Source organism: Aedes albopictus, chromosome 1 (assembly GCF_035046485.1).
Source record: "Aedes albopictus strain Foshan chromosome 1, AalbF5, whole genome shotgun sequence".
In the NCBI taxonomy this organism is placed as follows: domain Eukaryota; kingdom Metazoa; phylum Arthropoda; class Insecta; order Diptera; family Culicidae; genus Aedes; species Aedes albopictus.
The window spans coordinates 186,170,881-186,185,100 of NC_085136.1; the positions used below are offsets into that span (position 1 = coordinate 186,170,881).

Below are 14,220 nucleotides of genomic sequence, written 5' to 3' on the forward strand. Positions count from 1 at the left end.
CCTATTATTTCTTCAGAAATTCCTCTCAGGTTCTTTTCAAAAATTAATTCAGAAATGCCTTAGGAAATTTCATTAATTCTTCAATCATCTTTTCAGGGATGTACCCAAGAATTTCTCCAGGATCACCCGATGATTTTTTTAAATTATTTCAAGAGTTTGTGGAGGAATCCCTCTAGCGAATAGTATTGGAAGATAATTTCAAAAGAACTCATACAGAATCCAAGAAAATCTACGATAGTCCTCAATAGAGTTCGTAACATCCAATAGAGTTCAGATTCAATTTCTTATGAATGTATTGTAGACATTTCCAAAAAAAAATAAGAGCGAAATAATGCACGAGTGAATAATAGTTCTTAATCTTTCAGAAATTGATCACCGCTACTACCAGCACGTTGATTTATGTAGATCAGTCGAGTTTTTTTTTTAAATGTATTGTACAAAATACAACAGCGTGACTGCTGAAGGGTTAAATAATACTTTTAGAATATAATGTTATTATATTCCATTTCATCATATTACGTTTAGTCATAAAAGCTAGTTGGTACAAATTTGCTAACGGTGCTTGCACCCCCCCCCCTGACCGAAAAGCTGGCTACGCCCTTGGTGGGGGCAGTATACATTGTAATTCCATACTAGCAACTCTTAAGCGTAGTAATGATCTTAAACGTTTAAGAGGGAATTTCTAAATTAAATTTTGCATTTTAAGTACCGTGAGGTTGCCATTCACCGCTGGTTGGCGAAAATTGATTGATTTTGATTCGATCAGGCTAAGGCCGGGGTGGCCTCTGCTGTATATAGTAGCCGCCTTCATTCCACTCGGTCCATGGCTGTTTGTCTCCAGTTCCGCACTCTGCGTAGGGTCCGCAGATCGTCCTCCACTTGGTCGACCCTAGCTCGCTGCGCTCCACGTCTTCTTGTACCGGTCGGATGACTCTCGAGAATCATTTTAGTCGGGTTGCTATCCGACATCCTGATGACGTGACCCGCCCACCGTAGCCTCCCGATTTTCGCGGTATGGTCGATGGTTGGTTCTCTCAGCAGCTGATGCAGCTCGTGGTTCATTCGCATTCTCCAAGTCCTGTCTTCCATCTGCACTCCGCCGTAGATGGTACGCAACACCTTCCGTTCGAAAACTCCAAGGGCGCGTTGGTCCTCTGCACGTAGCGTCCATGTTTCGTGCCCATAGAGGACGACCGGTCTAATCAGCGTTTTGTAGATGGTGACCTTCGTGTTACGGCGAATTTTTATTCGATCGTAGAGTTCTGCGGAGTCCAAAGTAAGAACAATTTCCTGCCACATAGCGCCTCTGAATTTCTCTGCTGGTGTCGTTGTCGGCGGTCACCAGTGAGCCCAAGTACACGAATTCTTCAACCGATTTCATCACCGTTGATATGAATTCGGGGTGGCGGGCGCGGTGATTCCTCCCTGGAGCCCTTTGCCATCATGTACTTTGTCTTCGACACATTAATGATCAATCCGATTCGCCTGGCTTCACTCTTTAGTCGGATGTACGTTTCCGCCATCGTCTCAAATTTACGAGCAATAATATCAATATCATCGGCGAAACCAAGTAGCTGAACGGACTTCGTGAAAATCGTCCCACTCGTGTTTATCCCCGCTCTCCTTATTACATTAGAGGGTGTAATGTTGAGCAATGTTGAACAGCAAGCACGAAGACCATCACCTTGCCGTAACCCTCTGCGAGATTCGAAGGGACTCGAGAGTGTCCCTGATACTCGAACTACGCACATCACTCGATCCCTCGTCGCCTAGATCAATCCGGGAATCCGTATTCGTGCATAATCTGCCATAGCTGTTCTCGATCGATTGTATCATACGCCGATTTGAAATCGATGAACAAGTGATGTATGGGCACGTTGTATTCGCGGCATTTCTGTAACACCTGGCGGATGGCGAACATCTGGTTCGTTGTAGCGCGTTCACCCATAAATCCAGCCTGATATTGCCCCACGAACTCTCTTGCAATCGGTGATAGACGGCGGCATAAAATTTGAGAGAGTATCTTGTAGGCAGCGCTCAGTAGTGTGATCGCGCGGTAGTTCCCGCAATCCAACTTGTCGCCTTTTTTGTAGATGGGACACACGATACCTTCCATCCATTCCTCCGGTAATACTTCCTCCTCCCAAATCTTGGTAATGACCCAGTGTAGTGCTCTCACCAGTGTTTCTCCACCGTATTTTAGAAACTCGCTTGGTAGTTGATCTGCTCCAGCGGCTTTGTTGTTTTTCAACCGGCCAACCTCCTCCTCAATCTCTTGAAGGTCAGGGGCCGGAAGTCTTTCGTCCTGTGCACATACTCCAAGATCTGTTACCACGCCACCTTCGGTACTTGCAACGTCCCATTGAGGTGCTCATTGTAATGCTGCCGCCACCTCTCGACCACCTCACGCTCGCTCGTGAGAATATTCCCGTGATTATCTCGGCACATGTCGGCTTGTGGCACAAAGCCTCTGCGCGAGCGGTTCAGCTTCTCATAGAACTTTCGTGTGTCCTTAGCGCGGTACAGCTCTTCCATCGCTTCGCGATCTCGTTCTTCCTGCTGGCGCTTCTTCATCCGGAACACTGAGTTCTGCCTGTTCGGCGCCTGTTTGTAAGGTGCCTCATTCGCTCTCGTACGGTGTTGCAGCATTCTCGTCTATGCTGCATTCTTCTCGTTTTTCAACTGTTCACATTCGCCGTCGTACCAGTCGTTTCTGTGATTCGGAGTCGCGAAGCCTAGTGCTGTAGCCGAGGTACTACCTATGGCGGATCGGATGTCCCTCCAGCCATCTTCAAGTGTAGCTGCGCCAAGCTGCTCTTCCGTTGGTAGGGCCACTGCTAACTGCTGCGCGTAGTCTTGAGCCACCTCTACGTTACGAAGTTGCTCGATGTTGAGCCGCGGCGTTCGACTCCGACGCGTGGTGATAACTGTCGAAAGTTTTGAGCGCATGCATACAGCGACTAAGTAGTGATCCGAATCTATATTCGCACTGCGGTATGTGCGGACGTTGGTTATATCTGAGAAGAGTTTACCGTCGATTCCCAAGTAACCACTAAGCACTGGCATAAGCGGTCTAAAGGTCATACAGCAGCTTTTTCGTGTCAATAGGCTCAGTTGGAAATTTTCAAATGCTCTCAGGCATTATAAATAGTAAGCACTGAAATAAGCCGTATATTAGTATATGACGCTATGCTATAGTGCTTGTAAACCCAGTGTCTATCAGTCGAATAAGAAGCCTGACAGTGCTGTTAAAAGGCTTGGCGTGCATGACGTTTACATCAATCAAAGCTGGTTTCAAACAAAACAAAACTGAACCGAAGCAAGACAATAAAATCTCCTCGGAAATTTCGTACGATCGATAGGGCGGTGGAAGCTTGTCGTCGGACACTTCAAGCATTAAATTGAACCAGAAAATGTATAGCTGCTTCCTCGATTATGATATAAATGCATCGGATGTTTACCTGTGGAGTTTCCTCGGGAGTTTCAATCGTTTTTCCTACAGACGAACACCAAAACTAATCGATGGGCCCCATTTTGATTCCTCTTGTTACGGAACCTCGTCAACCTCCCAAACTTCCCTAGCTGCATCTCCTGCAGATCTCTCTCCACCCTCCATAAAACCATTTTATACATTTCCAATGCGGCCACATTGTGCCCGATTTCAGATCCGAGCATCGGATCATCCGGAACATTCGGATCGGAACATCAATGCTGTCCCAACTTGTTGCCTTCTTTTCCTTAAATACGGTGCTGAGCAAACCGATTGCTTGGTGCATCGATGGAGCAGATGGGAAACGTGACGACATCCACTTAAGACTAACAACCCCGAGGACATCAGATCGAATCTGGATCAGGCCGTAAAAATCGAAGAAAAGTAGACTTCAAAGGAAAACATCCGGAGAAAAAAATAAAGAAAGTAAATAACTTTTTTTTTCTTTTTTCTTGACCCATTTTTGACAACTCTTTCACCAGAGACTCGGTACGCAGATTGAAGCTGGCCGTATATCAGCCGAATATTTCGCCAAAATTGGCTTTTAAGCAGATCTATTATAGGATGTAGTTCTAATGAGCTCTGTTAACATTGCTCTTCATGTGGATATAGAACCAAGTTGGTGCCAATTTTTACGGCTTAGTGGTTACTTGGGTTAGAACGTGGTCGATTTGGTTTTCTGTTTGATGGTCGGGTGATCTCCAGGTGGCTTTGTGGATATCTTTGCGGGGGAAGAAGGTGCTTCGGACTACCATACCACGGGAGGCTGCAAAGTTTACGCATCGCTGGCCGTTACCATTCGATACGGCGTGCAGGCTGTTTCGCCCGACTACCGGTCTGTACATTTCCTCCCTTCCTACCTGCGCGTTCATGTCGCCGACAACGATTTTCACGTCACGCGGCGAGCAACCATCGTATGTTTGCTCTAACTGCGCGTAGAACGCTTCTTTCTCGTCATCGGGTCTCCCTTCGTGTGGGCAGTGGACGTTGATGATGCTGTAGTTGAAGAAACGGCCCTAAACTCTCAACGTGCACATCCTTGCGTTGATCGGCTGCCACCCGATCACACGTTGTCGCATCTTGCCCAACACTATAAATCCTGTTCCCAGTTCATTGGTGGTGCCACAGCTTTGGTAGAAGGTAGCCGCTCGATGCCCGCTTTTCCACACTTTCTGTCCAGTCCAACAAAGTTTCTTGCAACGCCACGATGTCGAAGTTGCGGGGATGTAGTTCGTCGTAGATTATCCTGTCACATCCTGCGAAACCTAGTGACTTGCAATTCCATGTTCCAAGTTTCCAATCGTAGTCCTTATTTCGTCGCGTGGGTCTTTGCCGATTGTATCGAGTCGTATTTTCTCCTATGTTATTCGCAATGGGGATTTTTACGGGTGGCTTATTGGGCCTACGCCAACACTCCTGTCTCGCCGGAGGGCCATCGTGCCATTTCGATGCTGGGTCATTAGGCCGAAGGTCATTAGGCCGAAGGCCATTAGGCCGAAGGTCATTAGGCCGAATGGTCATTAGGCCGAATGGTCATCAGGACGAATTGAAAGTTAGCCGTTGTTTTTACCTTTTCCAACAATTTTTGACAAAAACTAGTTTAACAATGGAACTAGAAAGAATAGCCTATGTTTTAAAGAAGGAAAAATTTATGAATTGAATATCAGCAGTTTCAGCGCCAAAAACTATTTCAGCAATGATACTAGAAAGAACAGCCTATATTTAAAAGAAGGAAAAATTCATGGGTAAAATATCAGTAGATTCAGCATCAATAAAGTATCTTCGTGCCTGTCACACGATACACACATGCAAAATGGTCATTTGCAGAGGAAGCTCTCAGTTAATAAGCTGAGAAGCAGGCTTTGTCTCAGTGGGGACGTAACGGCAAGAAGAAGACCCAATGACCATTCGGCCTGATGACCATTCGGCCTAATGACCATTCGACCTAATCACCATTCGGCCTAATGACCATTCGGCCTAATGACCTTCGGCCGAATGGCCTTCGGCCTAATGACCTTCGGCCGAATGGCCTGACACCTGCCATTTCTGTTTAACGTCCCAACCAACACTGGGACGACCACGCTGATGGGGCTACCACCTTGGATCTAGCTGGGCGTGGTGCAGCGTTTCTTACTCAGCCACTGGATGCCAGAACAGACGCTGTTTGAGCCGCACCTCCTTGGTGAACAGACCCTCGGATCGTACCTCCTCAATCTAGCTGAAGTCAGAAGGACAACAGTGCCCAGGCTGCACTACCAGCTAAGCACACAACTCTTAGCTGGCGGTCTTTGTCATCGCTTGACCCGTGGAAGCATGAGGTAGGAACTTGTGAGGACCAGAGCTATATTGGACGCTCTCCTTATCGACTCACCGTTTTGCAGCCCAATAAGTTTTCATACAAAATACAAATTTAAGGCTCTGTCTTAATCGGGATATTAAAAAAAAATAATAATCAAATTTGACAGTTCGAAAATTATTTCAAAGCTCGAAAATCAATGTGCTGTCAAATTTAATTTTTTTTTCTGGTCTTTTTTGGTTTTTTTTTTTACTTCAAATACACAAAAAGGGAATCAAAAGGTAGCAATCGTACACATAGTTCTTCACTGGTACTTGGACATCGATCAGTTGCTTTCTAAAATAGGAAACAGACGTTGTTGTGAGCCAATCCTATCCTGCAGAACGGATGCTCAGGTCTGCAGAAGCAAACCCCCTGTTTTCTATCAGCATACAATCAAAGTTCCCACTCAACATTCCATCTTTTTGTTAAGTTGAGTAAAAGGATCAATAAAAGCCGTATTTCAAGCCGTGAAATAACAAGACCTTTTAGGTTCATGGTCTACAAACAACTCAATGTATTTCTCCTTATCATTACATTTTCTCTCGTAAGTCCCTTTAGGAGTTCTAAGTACTCATCTGTGAGTAGCGCATTTATATCAAGCGTGGAGTCACTACAACTCCTTTCCCCTTATGATTATTTTTTATCATTCAGAAATGTATGCTACTTTTATAAAAATCTTAATCCTTTAACAGTATGCCTCAGAATGCAAACCTTCATTTGCCACTTGAATTCGAACGAGCTAAAGCTTTTTAACACGATTTACACATATAATGTAGAATGTTATAATAGATGTTTAGAACTAATCGATACTGCATAATAATGAGGAATAAAAAGCTACAATATTCTCCTTCCCAAAAAAAAAATAGTACATGACTAACAAAACCACTTTTATCCATGTCAAAATTTGTCTCTCGATAATTATCTAACACAAAAAATAAACACTTGGAAGGGAAAAACTAAATAGAATAACGAGCTAAACACACAGACTTAAAAAAACTATGAAAATATAATTTAAAAAAACTAACCAGCCCTGTCGCACTAAATGATTCATAACTGTTCAAATTGCAATTGATTATCAAAACACCAACCAGAAACTCGTCGCTCAGCTATCCTCTATGCTGTCCACATCCACAACACGATAGGGAAATCCATCACGGTGGGTCGGTCGATAGTGTCATCAGCAGATAATCGATCGATGAAGCTTCCAACGGCGCGGACAGGTCACAAAAATAGCAGCAAAACATCACACAATTAAAAGAAGGTAGGCATAGCTACTCCAAAGGTGTACACACAAGTGCCAAAAATTGTGTATTGTTTATCCACGGTGTTGCTCGCTTATGCACGCAAAAAAATCCGTTCCGATATTCCTGAACAAAATATCACGAATGAAGGAACGTGCAACACAATCACAATCGTGATTTAGTTCTCGTAAACGTGACTCCGATAGCCACATTAAACGAACACCAATCTTAAATTCAAGAACTCAGTTCCGGCCAGCTCAATTTCAATATTCGTTTAGTAACGCATCGAAAACTGTGAACATAAATCGCGATACAAGAAACCTTAAAATCAATTTTGGGACTTTGTTCCTAAATGCGAGAACTCCGTTCACGCGCGCTGTCATCCACACGACACTCATCAAAAGTGCTGCGAGAGTGAGACTTTTTTCAAAATGTATTCCTTCTGTCTTCTGTTGATAACTATCATTTGTGATTGATGTTGTGAAAAATAGAATAATCAATTTCGGCAAGTGGCGATTAAGTAATTAAGTGCTTCTTACTGTTAAAGTGAAGGCAGCTTGTAAGTGCTTTTCGGATTTTAGCGATTTGTGTGCTCAAAAGTTGGTGAGGCCGTCGCCGTTAACTCGTCGTCCGTCGTCGTTCCCCGGATGCTGCTGTTTACCAAAAAAAGACCCCGTTGAGGCATTCAAAACACGTAAGTTTGTGAAAATGAGATGAAATATTCATATTCTGCAAAATTCAGACCACGAAAACTGTGTTGCAGTTGCCAGGTTATATCTATATCGTTTCAAAACATAAATTTATCAATGATGCAGTTTCTATAGAGAGAATCGTAGGTTCACGGTTTTATGGTATTTGCATTTGTTCCTATAGCAGACCATGAACTAAGTTCCACATCCCGTGATTCAAGATCCAGTTCCCGTGAACCAAAAACTATTTTCCGTGAACTTGGTTCCCACTTCTGTGAAATGAACTGTCGAAAGCAGAATACAGTTCATGTTTACGTGATTTTTGATCTTTTATGTGCCCGTTACTCATGCGTTACGAATAAGTAGCAGAACATAGTTCACGAGCCCGTGAGTTTTAATCATGGTGTATATTCGTAAGCGATAGTTCTGCTTGTTACAGAAATCGTGACTAGTTGTAGACGAATTTCGGAACGGATTTTTAAGCGTGTGCACCGACATGGCTGCGCATGCATCACCACATTCAAAGCAGAAAGTAGTGCAAAATGGGTGCTGAGCTACCACAGTTGATAGATGTGGTACTCGTTTGAGTTACGCTGAAGAAAGAAAAATGGTACTTAATAATCGACCATACAAAAAATGAAATGGAGGGCCACTAAATGCTCTTTAATATTGATTTGATCTAAAAATCGGCACGACTCCTATCCAATAACAAAAATGTTGCTGGTCAATGTACACAGAAATAAAAATAAATAATAACACCACGCAACACAGTGGAATTAAAAGAAATTAAACCAATGAACCGAAAAAAACGATCTTAAAAACACTTGGCTAATTGATCACAAAATGCACGCAAAAACTACAACAAAAATCCATTTTCCGCACCAAAGTTGCTCCATAAAACATACAAAAAAAACACCAAAAGATCAAACAATCACTGGCGGGCGCAATAAAAACGGAATAATTGGACAAAAAAAACACAACAAAAATTAAAACTCACTACTGCCATAGTAGATTTTTTATGAATTATTCGCACAAAAAGCAGTTAACAAAAGCACTGAACAGTCACTAAAAAGATGTTAACCAAAAAATCACGCCAAAAGCAAAAAAGCAAACCAGCGGTCGTGAAAAGTACGAATAAATAAAAACGTTACATGGACGTTTTACGCGGTAAAAAAAACACCAAAAATACACAATAAAAGGTTGTGAACTGCACAATATGTTAAAAAAAAAACACTACAGCACGCTTATCACAAAAAAACATGTACTGAAAAATTCACGTCAAAAGTGAGCAATCACAGGCCATCGTGAAGGCACAGTACAAGTTGAAATATCATTTTCTCCTCGTCGACACTGTTAAGTTGAGTAAAAGGATCAATAAAAGCCGTATTTCAAGCCGTGAAATAACAAGACCTTTTAGGTTCATGGTCTACAAACAACTCAATGTATTTCTCCTTATCATTACATTTTCTCTCGTAAGTCCCTTTAGGAGTTCTAAGTACTCATCTGTGAGTAGCGCATTTATATCAAGCGTGGAGTCACTACACTTTTCTTAGGTTTTTCGTAGCCCAATCGGTCCCACCCCCACGAGGGGGTAGGCATAGAAGTCACTGGGAAGAGGCTAAGGATCACTCAATGGGGATTTTTTTTTCTTCAGGTATGAGTTCAGATAGTGCCAATTATTGAAGATCGACTTTGGTTGACAGCTGAATAAGTTACCGTTATAATATTGTTGAGTTATATGATGTATTAGCGAAGTTCTTGCAATTTATGAAATGGATTTTATGCCAACATTAAAACTATAAAAGTTAAAATGATATAATTTTTCATTCAATTTTAGGGCTGCCCAGATAATCTCACGAAGCAGATTACATTCCAGACTATTCAGGGGGTTGCATACTGTCACAAGCAAGGATGCTTACATCGTGATATCAAACCTGAAAACATTCTACTTACAGCTCAGGGTCAAGTGAAGTTGTGTGATTTCGGATTCGCCCGAATGCTAAGTATGGACGCAATGAACAGCTCTAAGTGTGGCACCAACGCTTCAACTACTTTCTTGCAGGTCCTGGAGAAAACTACACTGACTATGTGGCCACAAGATGGTACAGGGCTCCAGAGTTGCTCGTGGGAGACACCCAGTACGGAACTCCCGTCGATGTATGGGCAATTGGATGCGTTTTTGCTGAATTGGTCCGTGGGGACGCCCTGTGGCCCGGAAGAAGCGATGTTGATCAGCTCTACCTAATACGGCGCACACTCGGTGACCTTCTACCTCGGCACCTAGCAATATTCAATCAAAATGAGTTTTTCAAGGTAAGTGACACCAACTTAAAACCTGAGAGAGTTCTTCCTTCCAAGACATAGATTTATACCAACAGGGGATCACACTACCAGTTCCTCCAACACTCGAACCACTGGAAACAAAGATGCCACAACGCACTCTCTCTAATCCTATGATGATGGACTTTTTGAAGGTACCTAATTGTAGACTTAACAACGCCAATCACTCCCATGTTCTAATATCGCGGTTCTCTACAGAAATGTCTTGACAAGGATCCAGCTAAGCGTTGGTCATGCGAAAGGCTTGTAACACATCCGTACTTTGAGGATTACGTTAGCAAGCAGAAAGAAATCGAACAAACCATCACGCTGGAGAACCAGAAGCAGAGTAGTCGAGATTCGAAGTCGAAGATCTCTAACACTTCGTTACCACAATTACCAGCCACGCAAGAATCTCGGGTACCACAGAAGAATCTCTACCTTCGATCGGATCACCACCTACCAACTATTTAAACATCTACGCTTTCTCATTACTTTAAACGGTGTTATAGGATGTAGAACTCGTGTATTTTGTATACTATGCGTATCATTTCGTCTATTGTGACATCCATTGGTTTAACCTCTACCAGCCCCAACGATAGGAAATATGTTAAGCGTTGGTTGTGCTTGCTATCTGTCAAGAATATCCAACATAACTGCTTCATTTCCAATTAGTTGGCAATCTTGTAACAATCATGGTGGTTGATTTGACTGAAGGATGATACCACAGACAAACAGACGATTTGTGTAGTAGTGTGCGTGTCAGAAAAACGTCAAATCGAAATCCATAATGACCGACAGTGTCGCGCGCGGTTCTACCAACAGGTGGCAGTATGCTCATGAAAATGACACTGGGCAAAAGTTTTTGATGAATTTCCTCTAAGAGTTACGCCTGTTTGTCTGTGACGATACAATAGAATATATTATATATGAAAATGAAAACAATTAAAGGCAGCGATCACAAAAATTAAAATCATTTCAATATTTCAGTTCACTTTACCGTTGGAACTAGCATTTCATGGAACAAAATTAATAGTCAAATCAATCAACAAAATTGTTACAGGCCAGGTTAAACACCCCGATGTGTGCATGTTTCTTTAAAACTGCAATGGAAATAAACATGGTTAAAACAAGCAAACGGTGTCGTGTTTCTTGTCGCGCATGTTTTTTAGGTCCATTTGGAAAAGAACTCTTATTGGATATCTATTCAGCTTTTACCCGACAGGGCGGTCCAAAACAGGGTATCTCAACTAAGCGGATTTTAAATATTAAAAATAAATAATACTAGCTGTACCCGACAAACTTTGTCTTGCCTACTGCGTTTTTTTGACGTTTCAAGTTTGTAGGCAAGATCCAAATCCCCGATCAAAAGGTATGGTGGATGGATTATCAAAAACTCTCAATTTTTCAATGTTTTTCGGCTCATAAACCCTCCTTGGGTGAAAACTAACAGAGTAAAACAAAGATGACCCAAACGACGTTTCGTTCGCGAGTTATGCGCGGATATACCTGTACGCGGATATACCAAAAAACATTAGAGAATATGATGCCGTTTTGAAAAATCCAACTTATTACGTGTATTAGGGTGTTCCAGAACGAAATCTGTTATAATTCTGTTATAATCAACGCACCCCCTGGCCGTGGCCAATCTGCGTTGTTTCGCTGGGCGATACGTCTACCAGTAGACTTGTATCTGCCCTATGCTAAACCGATTAGCATATCAAGTCCTTTCCACTGATGAGTAGTCCCGAATGTCCCGCCCCTCCCTATAACCCATAGGGGGAAATAAGGAGTTTCCAGTTTCAAGTATTGTATTGATTATGACACCAACTCTTTCTATTCCTTGGGAAAAAATCACTAGACTTGGATTATCAGACTACTATTAATAATGAACATAATTAAGATACAAGTTTACATACACAATTGTAAAAGCAGTGTCAGATACTTTAAAGTGAATTGAAAAATGTGAATAAGATAAATTGTAAACTATTTCGCGGCGACACGAATGCTTCAATAGTGTCATAAATAAAGGCGCAAACAAACAAATAATTGATATTGAAGTATGCATATTGAAGTATTTATCTATTAGCAAAGTAGTAGAAAGAGTTGGGTGCCTGATTATAAAATTGTTGTACTTATCTTGTGTGTTTCGGACAAGTCCCGTTTGTGTTGGCCATTAGGACACTTCTTGCTTCAAAACGGTCGTTTCTGGAATGGAAAGAGAATAATTGGCCGCACAACTCCGCAAATGGGCGGCCCGCACATATTAGTATAATGTTGCAATGATTGAAAATAATAGAGTATAATTGTTAATCTATATGAATACTGCTACTAGTTCAGGTTTCTCACCCTCCACGATTCTCTAGATACTGTTATAGCGTGTTTGTTGTAAATTTGTTAATAAGTGAAGCCTCCAAAACAGTTACGTGAAGTTGTATCAAAATTATAAAGAGTGTTGGGGAAGGGGAGGGGAAAAAAACATACGTCTTCCTACACCTAGCAGTTCGGATCTTCTGTTCACACTGTCATTCCAACCTTCTTTCAGGGTGAAACGTTTCTGGATCTGGAACGGGTGGTATCACTTTACGCTACTCTTCTATCATGAACATAGATAACTACTTTTAAAATAAAAGTTTTGTCCTACTACCTATTTTATACCTGAAAGATGTTAATTGGTCAAATGTTTCGTTCAGCAAGTCTATGTCCATATTGATGGTACAACCTTTTATTAATGAGTAATAATGTTGCTCACAGTTGTGAGGCAATATAACATTCAACTCGTTGAGGGCAAGTTATGAACCTACAGAAAATTTCTTATTAGGCTGTTACCTCTAAAACTACTAAACACATATTGAAACGTGAAATTCTCTCTCTCTCTTCTTGGCGTAACGTCCTCATTGGGACAAAGCCTGCTTCTCAGCTTAGTGTTCTATGAGCACTTCCACAGTTATTAACTGAGAGCTTCCTCTGCCAATGACCATTTTGCATGGGTATATCGTGTGGCAGGCACGAAGATACTCTATGCCCAAGGAAGTCAAGGAAATTTCCTTTACGAAAAGATCCTGGACCGACCGGGAATCGAACCCGTCACCCTCAGCATGGTCATGCTGAATACCCGTGCGTTTACCGCCTCGGCTATATGGGCTATATGAAACGTGAAATTGTATTGTAATAATTGATCCTAATCTTAACCCTATCACTGGAACGCGTTTGAAGCAAATTGATATTGCTAATGATTTGGTTGGGCATTAAAAGTTTTTTTGGTTTCGACAATAGTCACATACTATGCCCTACGACATTGACGATTCTATTGTCTATGGCTCACCTATTTCGTGCCACCCAGCAGGGACTTGGTCTGGTACCCAATTCAGTATATCCGCTCCACGTAATATACCGCACCTCTTTTGATTTGTGATATATTACGCGGAACATTACTCTCTTCATTCGGATAGCGGCTATGTAACCCATTGGATTAAAAGCCTCCATCAAACATGAACCGATTAATCGGAGACTGAAGACTCTATACCAAATTTGGCTCAGAGACAGGTAATCAGTGAGGTCAGTTTTTCTCGTTTGTCAGAGACGATTGATACGTATTAAGACAAACTTTCCACTGCATCTGCCAGCAATAATCGGTGATCGATCAACATTCCGAGTACCCCAATTTACACAAGAATGCCAAGGATCACTGCTCATGCTTTACAATACAGTTGGAAAAACTAGAACAACACCTGGCCACAATGATGCATAAAGCACTAAAGCGGACCGGAAGTGTTGGTGAGCCAGCCCCCACCAGGGTGTTCCAGAACGAAATCTATCAAAAAAATCACCTTTTTAAGGTTTTTCTGATTACAAATGTGATAATTACACATGTTTGCTTCAATTTTATTGGCACACGTTGTTCGGAGAAGTTGTAGCAAACAAGTACCGTGTATGCACCAAACTTTGCGCAGTTAAGAAAAATCAAATTTCTAATCGTTATAAAAAATACAAATAAACAAATAATAGCATGAACAACATGCTCATACGATAGACTAATGATCATTCTTTGAGTCTGCAATATTTAAAAAATCATAATATGAACCAAAAAATACTTAAAATAGAAAAACAATGTCATTGCCTTGTTCCTAACTTTGCGCACAA

The 14,220-nt window shown here is 41.8% G+C and overlaps 1 protein-coding gene across 3 annotated transcripts in view; it reads left to right on the top strand.

The window, feature by feature from the left end:
* Window positions 1-12,126, top strand: part of LOC109622736 (cyclin-dependent kinase-like 1) — a 76,040-nt gene extending 63,914 nt beyond the window's left edge. For all 3 annotated transcript variants that reach the window (XM_062845983.1, XM_020077177.3, XM_020077176.3), the window contains exons 4-7: window positions 9,596-9,761; window positions 9,821-10,071; window positions 10,137-10,232; window positions 10,297-12,126. In XM_062845983.1, coding sequence (XP_062701967.1) covers window positions 9,596-9,761; window positions 9,821-10,071; window positions 10,137-10,232; window positions 10,297-10,551 — 768 coding nt within the window. In that variant the 3' untranslated portion in view covers window positions 10,552-12,126. The remainder of the gene's footprint in view (window positions 1-9,595; window positions 9,762-9,820; window positions 10,072-10,136; window positions 10,233-10,296) is intronic.
* The last annotated feature ends 2,094 nt before the right edge of the window (window positions 12,127-14,220 follow it).